At 45.9% G+C, this 22,159-nt stretch overlaps 1 protein-coding gene across 1 annotated transcript; it reads left to right on the plus strand.

Moving 5' to 3' along the window:
- The first annotated feature begins 14,019 nt into the window (after positions 1–14,019).
- Positions 14,020–20,073, plus strand: TRNP1 (TMF1 regulated nuclear protein 1). The gene has a single exon (XM_083751002.1). It carries the CDS (start codon positions 14,955–14,957, stop codon positions 15,534–15,536), a length of 582 nt encoding a protein of 193 aa, XP_083607128.1. The 5' UTR covers positions 14,020–14,954; the 3' UTR covers positions 15,537–20,073.
- The last annotated feature ends 2,086 nt before the right edge of the window (positions 20,074–22,159 follow it).

The following is a 22,159-nucleotide window of genomic DNA, read 5'->3' on the forward strand; positions in this document are numbered from 1 at the left end:
CAGATAGGTGGGGGTATTAATTGCAAATAATAATAATAATAATAATAATAATAATAATAATAATAATAGGAATAGGACACCCCTATTTTCATCAGAGAAATGTTGGAGGGTATGAGTTTGCCCCTCACAATGCTGCCATTCCCAGCAGCCCCTTAACAAACTACAGTACCCAGAATCCTTTGGGGTAGAATGTGCTTTGAATGTGTTTTAAATGTATAGTGGCTTCTCAGCTTGAGTTATGAACCAGAGAACCTCAGCTTATAATGCAGTGGTGGGGAAGCTGAATGTGACCCTCCAGGCCTACTTGTCTGGCCCTTGGCACTCTCCTTAGCCACACCCCACATCAGCCCTAATTTGCACCTTCTTCCAGTGTTTTTGCCCAGCTGGGATGTGCCCCTGAACTCTCCGATAATGCCTTTTGCTTTCCTGGAGAACTGTTTGTTTGTATGTGTAGCAATAAGCCTGCTGCACAAAGTAACATTTATGTTTGTTGTTTTATCCATGTTTGCCTCTGGTTTCATCCCCTACTAGCAATTGGCCACCAAAAGGTTGATGAGAAGAGAATGCAGCCCTCAGTCTCAAAAAAGTTTCTCAGCCCAGATCAAAATCCTCCTGCAGTTGCAATATGCATTATGGGAATTAAATATTTACCTGCCTTACAAGGTTGTCAGGGATGGACACCTGGACAGAGGAATCTTTCATCTCCTAATGCTGGAAGGTACCCAACCCTGTGGTAACTTTGGTGCTATGCCAGTATAGTTCCCCAATATCAATTTATCTTAGGGATCCACCAGTATGAGGAGACTTGAAATTATCAAGGCCCAAGCCATTTAGGGCTGGAACAATGCAATCCAAATCATGCCCACTCAGAAGTTAAAAGTTGCAGTTCTAATTTTAGAGAGGTAACTGCTCTTTCTGGGCCACTGAGCATCAGAACTGTATCATCTCTTCCTCTCCAACCAGATCCACTTTTGTTTTCTTCCCTGTTGCCTCCAGCAAAATAAATGTTTATGTTAATTTATGTTTCAGATTATGTGCATGTCTGTTATTGTTTTCAGACATTATCTGTTTTGTACTTAAATTGAAAACCTCGATATTTATATACAAAAAAGAACACCATTGAGTTCAGCAGGAATTAAATGCTGGTAAGTATGGAGACAATTGCAGCCTAAAGGATAAAAAGCAACGATTTGAATTGGGCCTGGAAGCAAATTGACAGCCAGTGCAGCAGCTTCCAAGGTGGCAAAATATGAAGAAGCTGGTCCACACCTGTCTGCAGGCAAGTCAATGCAATCTTCAATAGGTGAAGCTTGCAAACTGTTTTTGCAGCTCTAAGTACCTTTACCTTTACATTTGATGTTAGTCACAATCCATATCAAGCTTATGGCTTCTTGAGAAATACTGTTGTTTGATGCATTTTCCCCTTCAAATCAGCTTCAGCTTGACTAGAAGGATATTTAAGAAGGATGTTGAAAAGCTGTAACATGTGCAGAGTAGGGCAACCAAGATGATAAAGGCTCTGGAATCCAACCTTAGGAGGAACGGTTGAGGAAGTTGGGAGGTGACAGGATAACCATCTTCAGCTATCTGAAGGGTTTTCACATGAATGATGGAGAAAACTTGTTTTCTGCTGCTCCTAGAGGGTGGGACCCGAACCAAGGGATTCAAATTACAAGAAAGGAGAATCTGACTAAACATAAGGAATAACTTTCTGACGGTAAGAGCTGCTTGACAGTGAAACGGATTGCCTTGGAAAGTGATGGAACTCTATTCGTGCCGAGTTTTAAGTCACTAATTTGAACGTACCCATAGAATCCATATCTCAGGAGTGTGGAGCTAAGGAAACACTACAGCTGGAAAAGAGAACTGGAGCAGGGTTCAGCAAACTTTTTCAGCAGGGGGCCGGTCCACTGTCCCTCAGATCTTGTGGGGGGGGGGCAGACTGTATTTTGAAAAAAAAAATGAACAAATTCCTATGCCTCACAAATAACTCAGAGATGCATTTTAAATAAAAGCACACATTCTACCTATGTAAAAACACGCTGATTCCCAGACTGTCCGCGGGCCGGACTTAGAAGGCGATTGCGCCTTAGTTTGCCTACCCATGAACTGGAGCTTCCCGAGAAAACCCTGTACTGGAGACAAATGAGGGAGGATATTCATAGATATTTAACCAGTGTCAGCTTAGCAAACAAGCAGTGCTTTTTTCTAGGAAAAGAGGTGCCAGTACTCACCATAAAGCTGTTACAGTAAGCGCCACACTTTTTAACAACAACAAAAGAGGTGCCAGTACTCTGCACCCTGGAAGCCATAGCAGTAAAACGGAAAAATACTCAGGAAAGCTGGCCAACATATAAAATACTTCTAAAAAATGAAGATAACCAAATAAAATTAAAAAAAATTGAGGAAATAAGAGAACACATTTCAGACTGGTTCCAATACCATCAGTTATTTGAAAAATTTAAATCTGACAAACAAAAGGGGTTCTCAGTAGAAACTTCCCGATTCGAATCTGATCTTGTAAATTCTAAAAGAAAAACTCTTTCCAAAACTTACCGACTCCTCCTTGACTGGACAGTCAAGGAGGAGGAGGTAACAGTGGCAATGGTGAGGTGGTCTCAGGATTTTGGCCATTCAATAACCATGGCCCAATGGGAAAATTTATGGAAGATCAATTGGAAATTCACAAATTGTTACACGATTAGAGAGAACTTTCAAAAAATGCAACATCGATGGTATCTAACACCATGGAAACTCTCAAAAATGTATAAAAATGTGTCAAGCAATTGTTGGAGATGCGGAGACTCAGGAACATTCTACCATATGTGGTGGACATGTAGGAAAATACAGGTATTCTGGGAGAGTATACACGCAGAACTGCAAAAAATGCTAAAGATCTCATTCAATAAAAAAACAGAGGCCTACCTCCTGGGAATAACAGATTTGGATATTCCACAAAAGAGGAAGGGTATCTTTTTATATGCGACGGCGGCAGCAAGAGTTTTGATCGCAGCAAAATGGAAGAGTAATGAAATCCCCTCTATACAAGATTGGATCCAAAAGCTGACAGAATATGCCGAATTAGATGGTTTATCAGAAAAAATAAAGAATAAATCCAAACAGGAATTTGTTTCTAAATGGGAGGTTTTCAAAGAATATCTGAAAAATAAATATAGTAGTTTAAATTCTGTTGCAGCATTCGAGGAACTTCAGCAATAGTTGCTAGGTAGAGAGAAGAAATTAGATTTATTGAGAATAAGTTTAATTATGAAAAAAATGTGTATTGGCAATAAGTAATTTGAACTTGAAATATGGAATAGACGGGAAGTTGGGTCTTTAGTGTTAAGACCAATAGATGTTTTATTGTTTGTCAAGAAAATTATGCGTCTATGGTTATTTTTGTAATTTGTGTGTAATTTGATACTTGTGGTTTTTTTTTTGTGTGTGTGTGTTTTCTTGTTTTTTCTTGTTGTATAAATAATTTTTTTTAAATAATAATAAAAAAGCAAGTGATGTGCAGCCCAGCAATGAATTTATTCCTGATTTTCTGTAGCACTCCCCAGAATGACCGTACATTGTTCTTTGCCTTCCCATATGTACAGTCAATTTTCTAAGAAAGCATTTCCGTTAGTTTTCAGACAAGAGTGCCTATTTCCAGCTCTGGCTAGTTTTCTAGCTACAGCCCCTTTTGGACAGAGGCGATCTGGCCATGGTACTGCACACTCTGGTAACTTCCAGATTGCATCATTGCAATACACTCTACATGGGGCTGCCCTTGAAAAGGACTCTGAAAATATTAACTGCCCCAAAACGGAGCTGGATAACTCTGTTGGTTAGAGCATGGTGCGGATAATGCCAAAGTTGTGCAGGTTCAACCCCCATATGGGACAGCTGGATATTCCTGCATTGCAGGGGGTTGGACGAGATGATCCTCAGGGTCCCTTCCAACTCTACAATTCTAAGATTCTATGCAGCAGCCAGCTTATTGGATGGGATTGCCTTTAGAACTCGTATAACTCCTGTTCTAAAGCAGACACATTGGCTGCCAGTTCATTTCTGAGCCCAATTTAAGGCGCTCTGCTAGTCTTTAAAGCTACAAACAACTTAGGCCGCAAACATCTCCTTCCCCACAGAATCTCCTGGGTCTTAAATCAGCAGAGGGGATCCTCTTGGTAGTTCCCTTCCTAGGAAATGTTGGGCGCAACCCCAGAGAGGGCATTCTCTGTGGCAGCCCCTAAGTTGTGGAATTCCTTCCCCACAGAGGTACGTCTGGCTTCTTCACTGTACAGCTGAGGGCCCAAGCATTTTCATATAAATGACGCTTGTACCCAGAGCTCTTGCAAGGCGGTGATTCCTGCATTGCAAAGGGTTGGACTGGATGACCCTCGGGGATCCCTGACCACTCCACATTTCCATGAGCTTGGGCAATTGCTAACACATGACACAGTTACAATAAAGAGCACGGGTCTGTTTCATGTCCTCCGGTATTGTAAACTCACCCTCCCCTAGCCTTTTTAAGGTTCCCTATTGAGAGGCTTAACTTCATGCTATTTTCCTTAGGGAAAAAGACTGGAGAGTAATGGGTAGGTGTACCTCTTGGTCTCCTGAGGCAACCTGGCAGATGGGAAGCACAGCTGATCATTAGAGTGATGTGCCAAGAAAAGCCTTGCCTCAGGGCCATCTTTGATCACCTCCTGCTTCTTACTGGTGTTCTGTGTGTTGGTAAAACCAATTCCACTGGGGCTCATTGTGCAAAAGCTGTACCCCATAGACAAGTGCTCCTTAGGGCCATTCATTTACAATCATCACATCTTCCAGTCACATGTGCACCTGGCAGAGCTGTTGTCCTTTTGAAGTCTCCAAGCCTGCAGAGGGCTAAGCTGATGTTGTTGTTTAGTCGTTTAGTCGTGTCCGACTCTTCGTGACCCCATGGACCAGAGAACGCCAGGCACCTCTGTCCTCCACTGCCTCCCGCAGTTTGGTCAAACTCATGCTGGTAACCTCGAAAACACTATCCAACCATCTCGTCCTCTGCCGTCCCCTTCTCCTTGTGCCCTCCATCTTTCCCAACATCAGGGTCTTCTCCAGGGAGTCTTCTCTTCTCATGAGGTGGCCAAAGTACTGGAGCCTCAGCTTCACAATCTGTCCTTCCAGTGAGCACTCAGGGTTGATTTCCTTCAGTATGGAGAGGTTTGATCTTCTTGCAGTCCATGGGACTCTCAAGAGTCTCCTCCAGCACCATAATTCAAAAGCATCAATTCTTCGGCGATCAGCCTTCTTTATGGTCCAGCTCTCACTTCCATACATCACTACTGGGAAAACCATAGCTTTAACTATACGAACCTTTGTTGGCAAGGTGATGTCTCTACTTCTCAAGATGCTGTCTAGGCCTGTCATTGCCCTTCTCCCAAGAAGCAGGCGTCTTTTAATTTCATGGCTGCTGTCACCATCTGCAGTGATCATTGAGCCCAAGAAAGTAAAATCTCTCACTACCTCCATTTCTTCCCCTTCTATTTGCCAGGAGGTGATGGGACCAGTGGCCATGATCTTCGTTTTTTTGATGTTGAGATTCAGACCATATTTTGCGCTCTCCTCTTTCATCCTCATTAAAAGGTTCTTTAATTCCTCCTCACTTTCTGCCATCAAGGTTGTGTCATCTGCATATCTGAGGTTGTTGATATTTCTTCCGGCAATCTTAATTCCGGCTAGGGATTCATCCAGCCCAGCCTTTCGCATGATGAATTCTGCATATAAGTTAAATAAGCAGGGAGACAAAATACAGCCTTGTCGTACTCCTTTCCCAATTTTGAACCAATCAGTTGTTCCATATCCAGTTCTAACTGTAGCTTCTTGTCCCACATAGAGATTTCTCAGGAGACAGATGAGGTGATCTGGCACTCCCATTTCTTTAAGAACTTGCCATAGTTTGCCGTGGTCGACACAGTCAAAGGCTTTTGCATAGTCAATGAAGCAGAAGTAGATGTCTTTCTGGAACTCTCTAGCTTTCTCCATAATCCAGCGCATGTTTGCAATTTGGTCTCTGGTTCCTCTGCCTCTTCTAAATCCAGCTTGCACTTCTGGGAGTTCTCAGTCCACATACTGCTTGAGCCATCCTTGTAGAATTTTAAGCATAACCTTGCTAGCGTGTGAAATGAGTGCAATTGTGCGGTAGTTGGAGCATTCTTTGGCACTGCCCTTCTTTGGGATTGGGATGTAGACTGATCTTCTCCAATCTTCTGGCCACTGCTGAGTTTTCCAAACTTGCTGGCATATTGAGTGTAGCACCTTAACAGCATCATCTTTTAAAATTTTAAATAGTTCAGCTGGAATACCATCACTTCCACTGGCCTTGTTATTTGCAGTGCTTTCTAAGGCCCATTTGACTTCACTCTCCAGGATGTCTGGCTCAAGGTCAGCAACCACACTACCTGGGGTGTACGAGACATCCATATCTTTCTGGTATAATTCCTCTGTATATTCTTGCCACCTCTTCTTGATGTCTTCTGCTTCTGTTAGGTCCTTTCCACTTTTGTCCTTTATTATGGAAATCTTTGTACGAAATGTTCCTTTCATATCTCCAATTTTCTTGAACAGATCTCTGGTTCTTCCCATTCTATTGCTTTCCTCTATTCCTTTGCATTGCTCATTTAAGAAGGTCTTCTTGTCTCTCCTTGCTATTCTTTGGAAATCTGCATTCAATTTCCTGTATCTTTCACCATCTCCCTCGCATTTTGCTTGCCTTCTCTCCCCCGCTATTTGTAAGGCCTCATTGGACAGCCACTTTGCTTTCTTGCTTTTCCTTTTCATTGGGATGGTTTTCGTTGCTGCCTCCTGTATAATGTTACGAGCCTCCATCCATAGTTCTTCAGGCACTCTGTCCACCAAATCTAAATCCTTAAACCTGTTCCTCACTTCCACTGTGTATTCATAAGGGATTTGGCTTAGATTGTATCTTACCGGCCAGGTGGTTTTTCCTACTTTCTTCAGTTTAAGCTTGAATTTTGCTATAAGAAGCTGATGATCTGAGCCACAGTCAGCTCCAGGTCTTGTTTTTGCTGACTGTATAGAGCTTCTCCATCTTTGGCTGCAGAGAATATAATCAATTTGATTTCGATGCTGCCCATCTGGTGATGTCCATGTGTAGAGTCGTCTCTTGTGTTGTTGGAAAAGCGTGTTTGTGATGACCAGCTTGTTCTCTTGACAGAACTCTATTAGCCTTTGCCCTGCTTCGTTTTGATCTCCAAGGCCAAACTTGCCAGTTGTTCCTTTTATCTCTTGACTCCCTACTTTAGCATTCCAATCCCCTATAATGAGAAGAACATCCTTCTTTGGTGTCACTTCTATAAGGTTTTGTAAGTCTTCATAGAATTGGTCAATTTCAGTTTCTTCAGCACAAGTAGTTGGTGCATAAACTTGGATTACTGTGATGTTAAAAGGTCTGCCTTGGATTCGTATAGAGATCATTCTATCATTTTTGAGATTGCATCCCAGTACAGCTTTCGCCACTCTTTTGTTGACTATGAGGGCCACTCCATTTCTTTTACGGGTTTCTTGCCCACAGTAGTAGATATGATGGTCATCCAAACTGAATTCACCCTTCCCGTCCATTTTAGTTCACTGATGCCCAGGATGTCAATATTTATTCTTGCCATCTCATTTTTGACCACCTCCAACTTACCCAGGTTCATGGTTCTTACATTCCAGGTTCCTATGCAATATTTTTCTTTACAGCATTGGACTTTCCTTTCGCTTCCAGGCATATCCGCAACTGAGTGTCCTTTCGGCTTTGGCCCAGCCGCTCATCAGCTCTGGATCTACTTGTACTTGCCCTCCGCTCTTCCCCAGTAGCATGTTGGACGCCTTCCGACCTGAGGGGCTCATCTTCCAGCGTCATATCTTTTATATGCCTGTTGTCTTTGTCCATGGAGTTTTCTTGGCAGGCTAAGCTGATCCTTTAGGACAAATAGGGCCCTCAGCCAGCCCATCCTCTGTCTGTCCTCTTACAACCAGATCAGAGAGTAGCACGGGTTGTCAGCTACCTCCTCAACCTTAGTCTTACGTGTTGCACTTGTAGAACCCAGCAGGGAGGAAGGTGGGGACAAAAGTAGTTTTAGTTCGCTCTGCCTGTCAATGGCTTTGATGCCCCCTACAGTGAACCTCCTGCCTTGCACTCTGCCAACCCCAACCGGAACCAGGGACCCTTCCCTACAGATATACCCTCTCTCACACACGCCTTTTGAAGGGTACTGAGAATCCCCACAGTGCACCTCAAAACAGTGGAGCAGTCTACAGCACAGATTTAAAACACTTAAACCAGAAACAGGGAACACAAGGATCTCTAGCTTATAATTCCCATCATCCCTGACTATTGGCTATGTTGACTGGGGCTGATAGGAACTGGAGCCCCATAAAATCTGGAGGGCTGCAGGCTCACCATCTCTGGGTTAAACAGTAATTTCCTCTCCCCAGGGAATGCTGGAAGTGGTAGGTATGTGAGGGGGTATCACATCAGCAGGTCTCTAACTGAAAGCCCCCAGCAAACTACAGAGATCTGAATTCAAATCCCCACTCAGTCATGAATCTCAGTGTGACCTTGGGCCATATTTCAGTCTAGCCTACCTCACAGGGTTGCTGTGAAAATAAAATTGGCAGTGGGACAGGAGAGAACCATGAATGCTGCTCTAAGCTCCTTGGAGGAAGGGCAAGATATAACAAGTAACAATGATGTTCAACTGAATGTACAGGACCCCTTTTTTTTGCAAGCTATGGTCCTTGATTCAGACACAGGAATAAAAGCTTACCTTATGAGTCAGCAAAAGAAAAACTGCAAATGAAGCAGCGTCTGCCTTTTTCTTTTTCTTTTTCATGTGTTCTATATTATGTTTATGCACAATAGAATATATCTTGCCTCAAGGCAGGAAGGGTCTGTATCCTCATGCCTGGTCTTTGTCTTCAGAGGACAAAGAACAATTCCTTCCAGGACAGGTATAAATCTCTTTGATGTTAACTCCCCCCCCCCCCAAACCCAACCCTCCTTTGTCAGCTTTTCAAGGTGCTATCAGGAGATCAGCTCAGAATGAAAAGTCTTTAAATAATTTAGCAAAGAGGCTGAGCTGAGGCTCAGAAATGGAGATGTTTAGAGCTGCATTTCTGCAAGAAGCCAAAACATGTTACATTTATACTGGGGTGGGGAAATCTCAGGCCTGGCGGCTGAATGCAGCCCCCCCCCCCCCAGGATTCCCTTCGGACTCTCACGAGGCCATGCCCTTCACCGGTCCTGCTCCATGCCTTCCTCAAGTGCTTTTACCTGGCTAGTCCTTGAATTGTGACAATGCCCATTGCATTTAAAGCACATCTTATCCCAAAGAATCCTGAGAACCACAGTTTACTCCTCACAAGCTACAACTCCCAGCACCCTTAACAAAATACAGTTCCCAGGATTCTTTGGGGGTGGGTGGGAAGTAATGTGTTTAAATGTACAGTACACATGCAGCTTGTCTGTGTGTACAAAAACTCTTGACTTTTTGGGGGCCTGAATGTCACATTGCTCCACTCACTTTTGTCTTTGGTCCCACCCACCTGACATGCATCTCCCGGCAGTTTCCCCTAGTGTGACTGTGGTCCTTGGGCCAAAAAAGAATTGCTACTTGCACCATGGATAGTGATCCTGTTTGCATTTCTAGCTGTGCAGTTCTGCCTGCTCAGAAATAAACCTCAATTGTACTCACATGAGGTTTACACCCAGGTACTGCTTTAAAACCTAATGACAGAATTGAATGGGTGGAATTTGCATAAAATGAGCCTCCCTCCTCTTGAACATGGAGATTTGGATAAGAATGCTGGCTACGATGCGGGATTTTATATCCAATTATTATCAGGCTGGGTGCTCTTAAAAGGAGGGAACAACATTTCTGGGAGAAGAAAGGGCGTTGAGCCCTCTCTCTCCCTCTTTTCTTCTTCTTCATATTGCAAGCCTGCTGGGGAGCAGGGATCTGTTTGTACTCTTTTCATTTGACAGCATATGCCGTGAAGCTGAAGAGTCAGTCAAGCTATAAGCTGAAACAGGCAAACAAACATATTGGATGAAGCCCCCAAGTCCCCAAATTCATACTGCAAATTCACCAGTGTCCAGTCTGTTCCAGTTCTAACCAGAAGCAGAAAAAAAATCAAATAAAAAAAATTCAATTTAGAAAACAAGAACATCCCCAATGGGTAGGCTGCCAGCGCTACCTCCTGTTTAGCAGGATACAGCCAGCTCTATGGATGACATTTCGCTGCCACACAGCTCTCAATCTTGTTCTGAGTGGGTTTCCTGTGGTTTCCTGCCAACCCATCCCACTTTAAGCCTTATTAATAAAGCCTTATGTAAGCGTGCTGTTGGCAGACACGTTGCAGTATCAGGTGGAACATCTAGTGGAAGGATGCTGTAATTCAGAGAATGTGCAGAAATGGTGGTTATGTGCATATGTGAGGGGGAGTAATGCGATTAAACAACTCAGAGAGAACAGGAAAACTTGGGGACGGTTCCTTGGGATGAGAAGTGCGAAAATGGGGGGAAAGTTAAATTGTATATGGAATGGCCACTAAGGATGAAGCAAGTAAACAGACAGAGCTGGGCCAGGTTCTGCTTTCTTGGTAGGAACCTCTGAGCCCTCATTCTCCCAGGCACAACCAGCTGTCACTCCAGGCATCTTCCCAAAGGGATGCGGGTGGAACTGTGGTCTAAACCACTGAGCCTCTTGGGCTTGCTGATCAGAAGGTCGGCGGTTCAAATCCCTGTGACGGGGTGAGCTCCCATATTTAGAACTCTCTCTCCCATATTTAGAACTGTCACTCCAAGCATGTTCCAGTCTCTCGCTTCCCCTGGCCCTGGCCCCAAAATTCTCCAGCCCATCCGAGTGCTGTTAAAACTTTCCAACAAATAAAAATAAAAGTCTTTCCCCCATAACATAGGAAGAGAGGAAGCTGCCTTATACTGAGCCAGTTCACTGGTCCATCGCCACTTAACTGACAGCAGCTCTCCCTACCTGGGATTGAACCCGGGGCCTTCTGCATCCAAAGAAGATGTTTGACCACTAAGCCACAGCCCTTCCCCTAAAGAGCTAATATATAATATAAATTAAAGCATTTATTCCATACCCCACTCAGATCTGCCTGGTTCATGTAATAGAAGGCTGGGTGTTTTGGGGTTGATGAATCTAAGTTCCATTGGAGAAGAACAGCATTTGTATATGCTGTCCTTGTCAGGATTAGGAAATCAAGTAAATATGCACCTCTTTCCAGTAACCACCCATTATCTCCTTTCTCACTGGGCTGCACTGTGTCCCTAAGGTCAATATTTTCCTGTCTGGATTACTATAGAAACATTTCCCGCAGGATGTTGCCAAGGTTTCACCCTCTCATCCGTTACCCCCTCTGAATTCACGCAGGAGGCATGACTGAGACAGATGAAGCTGCGGCTCTTTGATGAAACTGACTCAAGCTTGCAGTAGCTGCCTTTGCGGGTGGGGTGGGCATGGCAAAGAGAGTCACCTGCATTTTGCACACTGCAGAGAAGGAGCTGAACCAGCCCCCAGTCATGCTTTTTCGGCTGCAATCCGATAAAGCTCTTTCCAGGGAGTCAGTTCTCTTGACTGAGTGGGACTTAATTTCTGAGTAGACATGAGGAGGATTGCACTGTGTTTTACCAGCTGCAAGGGAAGAAAGAAGTTTGCAGATTAATCCCTTCTAGAACAACAAAAATGCAAGCAGCGAATGCAGAAAGTTAGTATTATGATATATTATATACACAGGGCAGTATCCATCTAACTCACCCTGCCGGTGAAAAGATTTAAGCTTGTGCAACAAAACTCCCCCTCTCTTCCTGTACCCTCCCCAAATTTGCTCCAGAGGGTTGTGGGGGGGACTCCCAGAACAGATTAGGGAGGGGCACAGGGAAAGCCAGGAGGGGAAAGTTTCATTGTGCAAGACAAAATCATTGAGCCAAAGAAACTATTCACTTAGTGATACTTCGAATATAACCCAACATTCCTAAAATCTGCAAGAAAAGTTAACGAGAAAAAGAAAAGATGGCACCAAAATGGCATAAAAATGAAAGGAAAGCTTCAAGCAGTTTCTGGATAATTTATTGTCCAGTATGCTGCTACAGTTGTCCTCCTCAGGGGTGCTGGAAATACAGATAGGAAAAAAGTAAAATCAATATGTAACTTTCTATAGTAAATCTCAAAGGAAACCAATCAGAGTACAAAATAGGCAAAAGCAGAAACTTACTCTATTATTTCACTTTTATTTCTTAAAAAAGCCTACCACTCACTGAGACCCCAAATACTAGATTGGGGTAAAACATAAAAATAAATTATAATACTAAATCAATAAAACATCCAATTCATTAAAATATTGGAGAGGCAGCTAAAAACAATAGAGGAAGCTGCATACCAAGGGAGGGGAACAATTTTCCGCATTATTTGTCTTCTGTAGATCATTGGTTGATTAATCAATGAAAGCTCATTGGATTGACAGTGCAATCCTATGTTCATTTCCTCAGAAGTAAGTATAGGTTTAGGATATAGGTTTAATTAATACATTTACTTGGAAAATGTATAGACCATGAAACTTAAGCTAATATCTTTACAGGGTTTACTGGGCCTGTGACTACTATAGTAAAATTCCTAATGCATTGCAATGAACAATAAGACTGCAATAAGACAATCAATTTTGTACAGATAGGATTGTATTAAGATTTCTTTAATCAGCCCTAGTTGTTAATGGGTGGAAGGTAAAGGTAAAGGAGCCCTGGACAGTTGAGTCTAGTCAAGGGCAACTATGGGGTGTGGTGCTCAGCTCACTTCAGGCTGAGGGAGCTGGCATTTGTCCACAGACAGCCGTCCAGGCCATGTGGCCAGCATGACTAAACCACTTCTAGATAGATAGATAGATTCTTTATTGTCATTACACAAGTGCAACATTGCACAAGTGCAACGAAATTGGATGCCATCCCTTAAAAACAACAAAAGCAACACAACAACAACAACCAAACAAACCACATTCCAGCCACACCCACACCCACACCCATCAAACTCCCAGGTCACACTATCGAGTTACTGCATTTAAGAAGGCCACAGCTCTTGGATAGAAACTATTTTTCAGTCTATTTGTCCTTGACTTGATGTTTCTGTATCTCCTGCCAGAAGGCAGTAGTACAAACAGACTGTGTCCCGGGTGAGATGCATCCTGCAGGATATTGTTTGCTTTCCTAAGACAACGGGAACCGTACAGTTCTTCCAAAGATGGGAGGGGATGACCAATAATCCTTTGGGCTGTGGTTATGACCTTCTGGAGCACCTTCCTCTTCCTAGCTGTACAGCTGGAGAACCAGGCACAAATACAGTATGTGAGAATGCTCTCTATGGAGCCTCGGTAGAAGGACACCAGCAGTCTCTCACTCAGATTGTTCTTCTTTAAAAGTCTGAGGAAATAAATTCTCTGCTGGGCCTTCTTCACCAGAGCAGTAGTATTTGCGCTCCAAGTCATGCCCTGATCGATAGTCACTCCCAAAAACCTGAATTCCGCCACCCTCTCCACCCGTTCCCCGTTGATATACAAGGGCTGAATGTCCGCCTTTTTTCCCCTGTAATCCACCACCAATTCCTTGGTCTTAGTCGTATTAAGAGCCAGATTGTTCTCTCCACACCAAGCACAAAGCTGCTCCACCTCGTCCCGATAGGCGGACTCATCCCCTCTTGAAATGAGCCCCACCACCGTAGTGTCATCAGCAAACTTGATGATTTTGTTGCTGGAATAAATGGCTGTACAATCATACGTATAGAGAGTATAGAGCAGGGGACTCAACACACAACCCTGTGGTGAGCCGGTGTTAACGGGACACCGGGACGGAAGTCAGAGTGCATGGAAACACCATTTTCTTTCCCACTGCAGCGGTACCTATTTATCTACTTGCACCAGCATGTTTTTGAACTACTAGGTTGGCAGAAGCTGGGACAGAACGGGAGCTCACCCCGTCACACAGATTTGAACCACCAACCTTCTGATCAGCAAGCCCAAGAGGCATAGTGGTTTAGACCACAATGCCACCCGCTCCCTGTTCTTTATGGTCATGGGGATGGGAATTTGCCATGATTAGCAAGTGTGTGTGTTAAGTCAATGTGCCTGTCCACCTTTGCCAGAAGAATGTACTTTGCCCTCAGCAGGGGAGGAAGCCTCGAGTAAAAGTGTGCTATTGGCACGTGTGTATCCGTCGAGGGAAAGGGCGTCGTGAGAAAGGGGTGTGTTTGTGCGTGGTCTGGTCTGCCTCCAAGCAGAGTGAAAACGTGTCTGGCCAGAAGCTCCTGCGGCAGGTTGCTGCTGGGTTGGCAGCTGTTCCGTACTGAGGCAAGGGACGTCCGCGGAGGACAAACAACGGAGAGTCCCCAGGGGACGTGCGCGAAGGTGATGCAACCGCCAGGCGGGAAGAGGGGAGCCGGGGTCGGGACTGGCGAAGGGATGCGCACTGGCTGCAGCCGGGTGGGCGGGCAGGCACCGGGCGGGGATTCGCCGGCTGAGTGATGCTCCCGCCGCTTCGATGACTGGCTCAGGGCGGCATCTCTCAGCCGCCCCCCTGCCAACACCCCGCCCGCCCTGCCGTCCCGTTATAAGAGCGCTCGGAGCCATTCGCCACTTCGCCACAACATCATAGACCGGCGAGACCTGCGCCTCGCTGCCGCAGCAGCAACGCCGCCGCCGCCGGTCCCCTGGCTGGAGCCTCGGGGCGGGGGATCGGGGGAGAGAAAGCGCACCCCGAATCCCCGAGGCGAACCTGGGAAGAAGCTCCTTAGCCCCGTCGAGAGCGGAGCCCGGCGCGCCCCGGGCGCCTCGCCAGCAGCAGCAGCAGCAGCCGCGGCGGCTTCTCCAAGGTGCGGCAGGGCGCTCCTCTCGCTCTCGGAAGCGCGCGCGCCTGGATGCCCGGCTGCGGACCCGCGCCCTCTGCCGGCGAAGCCATGACGCCGCACAGCCGCTCGGAGGCCGGGAAGCCTGAGCAGGCGGCCGCCGCCGCCGCCGCCAGCCGCGAGCTGGAGTTGCGCGGAGCGGGCGCCTCCGCCTCGTCCCTGCCCGCGGCGGTGCGGGGCGCGCTGGAGCTGGCCGAGGCCCGGCGCCGGCTGCTGGAGGCGGAAGGACGCCGGCAGTTGGTGTCGGAGCTGGAGAGGCGCGTCGAGCAGCTGCACCGCGTCTTCATCGAGGCCGAGCTGCGCATGGCCAACCGCGCCGAGAGCCTGGGCCGCCTGGGCAGCGGCGTGGCGCAGGCCGAGCTCTACCTGACCGCGCACGGGCAGCGCCTGAAGAAGAGCCTGCGGCGCTGCAAGAAAGCCAGGCCGCCCGCCTTGCTGGCTTCGGCGCTGGGACTGAGCAGCTGCGTGCCTTGGGCTGACTGCAGAACGCGCCGCGGCCGAGGGGGCGCCCCGGAGCCGCCCGAGTCCCCCTTCAAGAGGATCCAGCAGGGGGCAGCTCCTTCTCCCCATCAGCCCCGGCGAACCCGGCCTTAGAAGTGGGGCGGGGCGCTGCACCCCTCTGCCACCCGCTGGGGGGGGGGGGTGTCGCTAGGAGGGTGGGGTGGAAGGCGACGGGTGCTAGTAAGCGTTCAGAGGGTCTTCCGTGCAGAATTTTCCTCCAAGAATGGGGACCGTTTCCCGAGCCCCCCAGAGCAGAAGGGTGTGATGATGATGTTGGTGAGCATCCTTCCCTCCGTCCCCATCTGCTTGTGGCAAACAGGTCTCTCAAGGCAGATCCACATTATGCATTTAAAGCATACTTAATGCACATTTAAAGTATATGACTTCCCCCAAGGAATCCTGGCAACTATAATTTGTTAAAGGTGCTGAAAAGGTCTGTGAAGGAGTAAACTACAGTTCCTAGATTCTTTGGGGGGAGTTAAATATGCTTCAGATGTATAGTGTGGCTCTTTTCCAGCTGCTCGTTGTCATCAGATCTCTTGGCCTTGGGCTCAACTGTAGGAGACATCTGATTCTCATGACCATCTCATTTATTGACTTTCCTTTGGTTTGGATAAGTTTGGCTTCCAACCAGCCCCAGATTCAGCTGCTGCTCTGCTGCTCTTGAACTGGTCTGTTGAAACTTTGAAGTTGTTCCAGAACTAGCTTTTTTGCTCTGACGGTCAGAGGGTGAGATGATGGTGAGAACCAGTCCCAGACCGCTGGCCTTTAGGAAGCAAAAAACAGCACCTCTGCCCCAAGCCAATGAGTCCTTTTTACCAGGAGTCGAGCAGTTGGGTGCTTCAGTTTTGACTTTTAGCAATGTCTGTTACCACAGGAGGCCTCCGCACTGCATTCTAGAGAGGACCCAGAGCAAAATGGGTGGCATGGATATGTCTAGGCAGCCATTTTGGCAGCAGCTGGAGAGAGGCTGTTGAGTCTGCTGGTTCTTATGCAAGCGAAAAGTACCCATCTGTTTTGTAGAAACTCATCCTCTTTAGTCCAGGGCCTGGGAGGGCTTCTGGATTCTGCAGAACTTGGAAACATTTCATCTTTGCATAACTCTTAAAAGCAGACAGTTTTTTGTGACTTGACATTGCCCCTCCTTAACTCTGCTAGTACCCACGGGGCTTTGAAGAAAGAAATTTTGGTTCAGGAGGAAAAGAGCAAGTCCCATCCCTCTGATTTTTTTTGGCTTGGCTTCCAAGTTGTCTGCCAAAGATTCCACCTTGGAGTTGCTTGTCCGGCCATGGGACTTTAGTGATGTGGAGGAGTAGGCTTGCCCAAAGGTAAGCACCTGCTTGACAGACTTGACCTTCACCTGACACTCTGCTGCTAGATCTTCCTCAACACAGGTGCTTCTTTTACCCAGCAAGGCTGCTGGTCATGCTTGGCTTCTGTTCTCCCCTCACCATCACATTTCCGCTTACTGGATCCAATAAATTGGCCTTAATTTTGCCCTTGTACATAACAAAAGCTTCCTTTGTACACCAGGGGAAAACTGCTACCGAACTGCAACCAAGACAAGAGGTACCACGAATTGCTCCTTCCTGCTGTTTTGGACAATGGCGTTAAGGGGGACTAAGCAGGAACTTCCTACAATGATTGTATTAGAGCTCTTCTTTAGCCTCTTGTCTAGCACTTACAGACCTGAGTTGGACTGACCTGCTGTTCTGAACATCAGAAACACTATAATTTCTCATATTGAGAATCTATCCTGGTCTTTATGGGGGCTAGATTTTGCCTCTTGCTCGTTAGCTGATGGGAACTTCTGAAATACTTTTATTGCACTTTTAATGTAGATGTTGGCGTTGCTTTGCCATTTAGAATCTTACAGGGTAATGAATGGGTGCAGAATATCCACTGGATATTGTGCCCTTGATCCTATGTATCCAACAGGTTTGGGTATATGGGGTGAAGAAATGCCAGCTTTGTACTTTTGTATTAGTTCCACTTTCAGCTGCTTTGACAAAGGAACAGATTGAATCAGATTTCAAAACGGGGGTCAAAACAGGGCTCTGAAAATGCTGAAACGAAGCCAGGCTGCATTTCTCTTAGGTAGGGCTACAGTATGTGCTTAGAATTCGAAACTAAAATACTCGTTATGTAACAGGAATGTATTGTGCAGTCTAAGTAATACTGGACAAAATTGCACAACTTTCTTACTGCAAAAATAACTGTAGGGGTTTTCTTTTAGAATTCGGATTGCTTTTGCATCTAGCGAGGTAGCCTAGTTTCTCTTCTGCATCAAACGCAACAAGGAGCTTTGGGCACCTGTGAGGTTCACCAAGTTTAAGCTTTAGGTGGTGCCATCCAGGTAGGACTTTGGGGCAAATGTCCAGGGTTGCACTCAGCCGAATGGGCATCGGGTGGGGGTGGGGGACCTACGCCACAGGTTTGGCTAATCACATTCTGAAGTAAATGAAGTAAACAGGCATTGCCATCAAAAGAGGTAGGGAGACAAGACCATTAATTCCAGAGATACTGCAATTCTAACACCGCGTACCTGGGAGCATGCCCCATTTGATTCAGTTGGTCTTACTTCTGAGTAGGCATGGTTAGAACTGCATTCTAAAATTACCTAGCTGTGCTGCTGCAGGAACTGGAGCAGTGAAGGAGATTGAGGCATGAAGCACGGGGAGATAGTAGGCAGAGTGGTGCAGTAGGAAGAAAAGGAGCTCAGGGAGAGGCATGAGCTCATTGGGGAAATGTGAGTGTCCAGAGAAACCACTTGGGTTTGATAACAGCCAGACCTAAAAGCAAGAGGGGTAGAAAATCCCTTTAAGAAAAAAAGGAGGGAGATTGCAAAATCAGGACTGAAATAAAGTCACTGCATTTAACCTGATGTTATCATAACCACCAGGATAACAAGAGGTTGTTTGAACAACAATAAAAATAGTGGGGACAGCAGGAGAGGAATTTTAACATTCTCATTTTTGAACACAGATTTCTCAAGAGACTGACGTAGTATTTAAAAAAAAATATTGGTGTGTATTTAAAGCTTCTGAAATAAGAAGCTTTAAATACACACTAAGGGCTCACCCAAACTTACACTAGGCACAGGTCCACACTTTAAAGCACTGTGTCCCAGCGCTACCCCCACACTTTCCCCAGGTTGAAACCCTGGAAGGACATCTTGAATGGGTTAAATGCATTGAAGAGTGACCCCGTATGAAGAATGACCATTATCCAAATATTCAACCCCTCTTCTCTTTCTCTGGAACATATACAGTGCAGTCCTATATAGGTCCACTCAGAAGTAAGTCCTACTGTATTCAAGTGTGGATAGGATTGCAGCCTAAGAAAGGGCCAGGCTGCCAACCACTAGCAATTTGGATAAATGCATGCTTTCAACCACAGAGTTGCATTCATATAGAGCAGGGATGTCCAGCTTCTGAGAGACACTGATCTACTTGAACTAAAAAAACACTGGCAGTGATCTACCCATTGTATTGACCTTAGTTGTTGAACTTCTTTTAGGGAGCAAAATTTGTTGATTTTTTTTTTTGGGGGGGGGGTGTCAGTGTCTCGCGATCGACCAGGATTGACCACAGACACTCTGTGATCGACCAGTAGATCGCAATCGACCTGTTGGACAGCCCTGACATAGAGCAAAGAAAATTGGGATTCACGTGGTTTGGATAATGAGGGTGTGAGAGGTACTGGTTTTGACCTAGCTGTCTTGCATGGTTGCCAGGCGCAAAAGAGGACAGGGCTCCTGTACTTTTAGTAGCAATGTAGAAAAGGGAATTTCAGCAACTATAGCTGGTCATGAAGCTATTAAAGGTGCAGGAGCCCTCTCTTTTGCATCTGGGTACCCTATTCAGTTATAACATTTCCCCTTCCTGTACAGCAATCCATTTAAAGAATGTAAAGGATAGGAAATTTTGAAGCTGTTTCTCCCCTCCACCCCGACCTTTGGCATCAGAATGGGACTCCTGTTATCTTTGCCTAGTAGGGATAAAAGGATATGTCCACTCTCCTCTTTTATAAAGGAACTCAAAGGTATTTGCTGGTGTGTTTGTTTTAGAAATAAATAGATAAATAAATTGCTATTTCATGAAAGTGCTGCAGGGACTACCTTAATGTGGAAGAGATAATCAGGCAGCTGGTCTGTTACGTAATCTTTGCCTCCCATATGTTTCTGGCGAAGGGCTCCTGCCCTGCTGATGCGGCATTTGGGCTCTGTTGGAACAAATGTACATATTTTGCTACAGGCACCAGCTGGAAAAAAGCACATAGTTTATACCCAAATAAACATTGTGTTCGTTGTTTTGAAGGTGGTTGACTTAAGTCAGATGGAAGAGGTGAGACACACAAAGCACATCCCAGCACCTGGGTGATAGCTTTGCAAATAAACAATGGGAAATACTTTGAAAGTGTGATTTTCTCCCTCCCTATGGTTGAACACCTGTGCATGCTTACCTGGGAGTAAGTCTCATTGCGGATTGCTTTCAAGAGGGCATGTGTAGGAATGCTGAATAGCCACGATCACAAAATCATATGAATCTGGAGGAGTGTCATTGAAATTAAAAGTGCTTATTGAGTAGATTTCTGCAGCTGAAAATAAAATAAAGGCACATGACGCAAAGTGGAGGCTGACTGATTTATGGGAACGTGAATGTGTGCTGGTAAGGCGTTGACAGATGCTTGAAGTAGGCTGAGAAGCTGGTAAGTAAAGACTGGAGAAACCTTTTAGGCTGGTGGAATCATTGTCCCTACCTTCATGGGTCAATGTTGACAGGAGGGTGGGACAACCCACCTGTCAATCATCCATAAATCCCTTGTGGTGCTTCCCAAGCACCCAGCAGACAGCTGGTTGTCTGACACTTGGGAAGAGCAGTGCAGGAGGCTTTGCAAGCCCTTTGCTCAGCATTCAGGATTTGCTGAGCACAGGGCTTGCAAAGTGCTTTGGACAGCACTTCCCAAGCACTTGACCACTAGCAGGATGGCAAAGATGCTATTTGCATGGGATTGAGTTTGCCACAGGGAATTGTTGTGTAGCTGATGCAGCTGTGTCTTCATCTGCCCCACACATGACATCACATCAAACAAATAAACAACCCAAAGCCACATCCTGGTAGCAATATGGGCTGGGAATGAATCTGATCAGGGTTGCAGCACAGTGCAGAAGCTGTGAATGCCTCCTAATACCTTAATGAACACCAGTCATTGCAAGTGCACAATAAAAAATGTTTGGAGAGGCCAACAGAAAGTACACCTAATGGCAGACACACAGGTTGGTATGTTTTGTTCCCAATATGTTTTGAAAAATGTTTCTTAAGGAAAAACAAACACCATTTATTTGCAGTGTGCACCTTAGTAAGATCTGGGAGTGGGAGGAAACTGATGCTGCAGCTCACCAAAACTGACACATAAAACTCCCCAGTGTCATGCACTTAGAACACTGTCAAAGAGTCAATAATGGGCACACCAAGCCTCAAGTCACAATTCAAAAGCATCTCTGCTTGACTTAAGAGCAAACAAAATTATGGCACAGTGTCACAGAGTGCTTGTGTGTGATGGGAATGGCTCACAGGAGCAGCCCGTGAATGAAAATTGTAACGTAGAGAACCACCCCTGCATGATGCAGCCCTATTCATGCTTACTCAGAAGCAAGTCTGCTTGACTTCATCAGAACATATGACTCATCCAGACTTGCCCTTGCCCCAACACTTTCCTCCCAAAAAGCCCAATCTTCAGTGGTATACGTCAATCGGGTTCTGCAGGTTTTCTGGGGGAAAGTGGCGGGGCTAGAGCAAAACCACTTGTCCCACACTTTCTAGGCACAGGTGCAACTGGAAAACCACTAGGACCTGTCCTTTCTAGGCAGGAGACAAACGTAAGTCTGGATGAGTTCTTGGTGTGCTTTGGTCAGGACTATAGTCTTGTCATCCCCACCACCCCAGCCATGATTACGTTGTTATCCCTCCACTGTTGAAAGCAGTATACCTCTGAATATCCATTTCTGGGAATCACAAGTGGGGAGATTGCTGTTGCTTTCTGTTCCTTCTGTTCCTCGTGGGTTTCTTGGAGGAGACATCTGGTTGGCCACTGTGAGAACAGGATGCCGGACCTTTGACCTGATCTAGCAGGGCTCTTTTTATGTTCTGTTGCCTCTCAGTCATTTCTCCTGCAGCACACGGAACTCCTTCAACCTTTCCTCAAAGTACTTGGATGGCAGGTTTTAGATGTACAATGCAAATCTACACACGTTTCCGCAGAAGTAAGTGCCATTATGCCATTGTTGCCCCAGTGTGACAAGTTACTGAGATGCTCCATGAGGAGGCAACCCAAATAAGCAAGCAATTCTTTAAAAAAAAACAAAAAACACCTCTGCTTGAAATACTCCTGGCAGTGATCCCCAAGCCAGTACTGTTTCCCTTAACCAGCCTGGTGACTTTTCCTACTGCTGTGTCAGAATGTACCAACGCTGTGCGTCACGGTGCCAGCTCATACTGTGGAAATGCCAAGAGGCCTAGCTTGCAGCTGACTCATGCTGCCTGCCTTTCTTCATGCTAATGGGGAAAACGAGCTCCTTCTCAATCCCTCCACTTGCTCCAAACTTCACACTGAGCCATGACAATGTCCAGGGAGATATGGTGCTGTTGAAGTTGACCACAGGATGTAAGTCAGCTGCTGCCAGTGTCAGATTCAGGCTTCACGGGGGATTGAGC

Source organism: Podarcis gaigeae (genome assembly GCF_964106915.1).
Source record: "Podarcis gaigeae genome assembly, chromosome: 8".
Lineage (NCBI taxonomy): Eukaryota > Metazoa > Chordata > Lepidosauria > Squamata > Lacertidae > Podarcis > Podarcis gaigeae.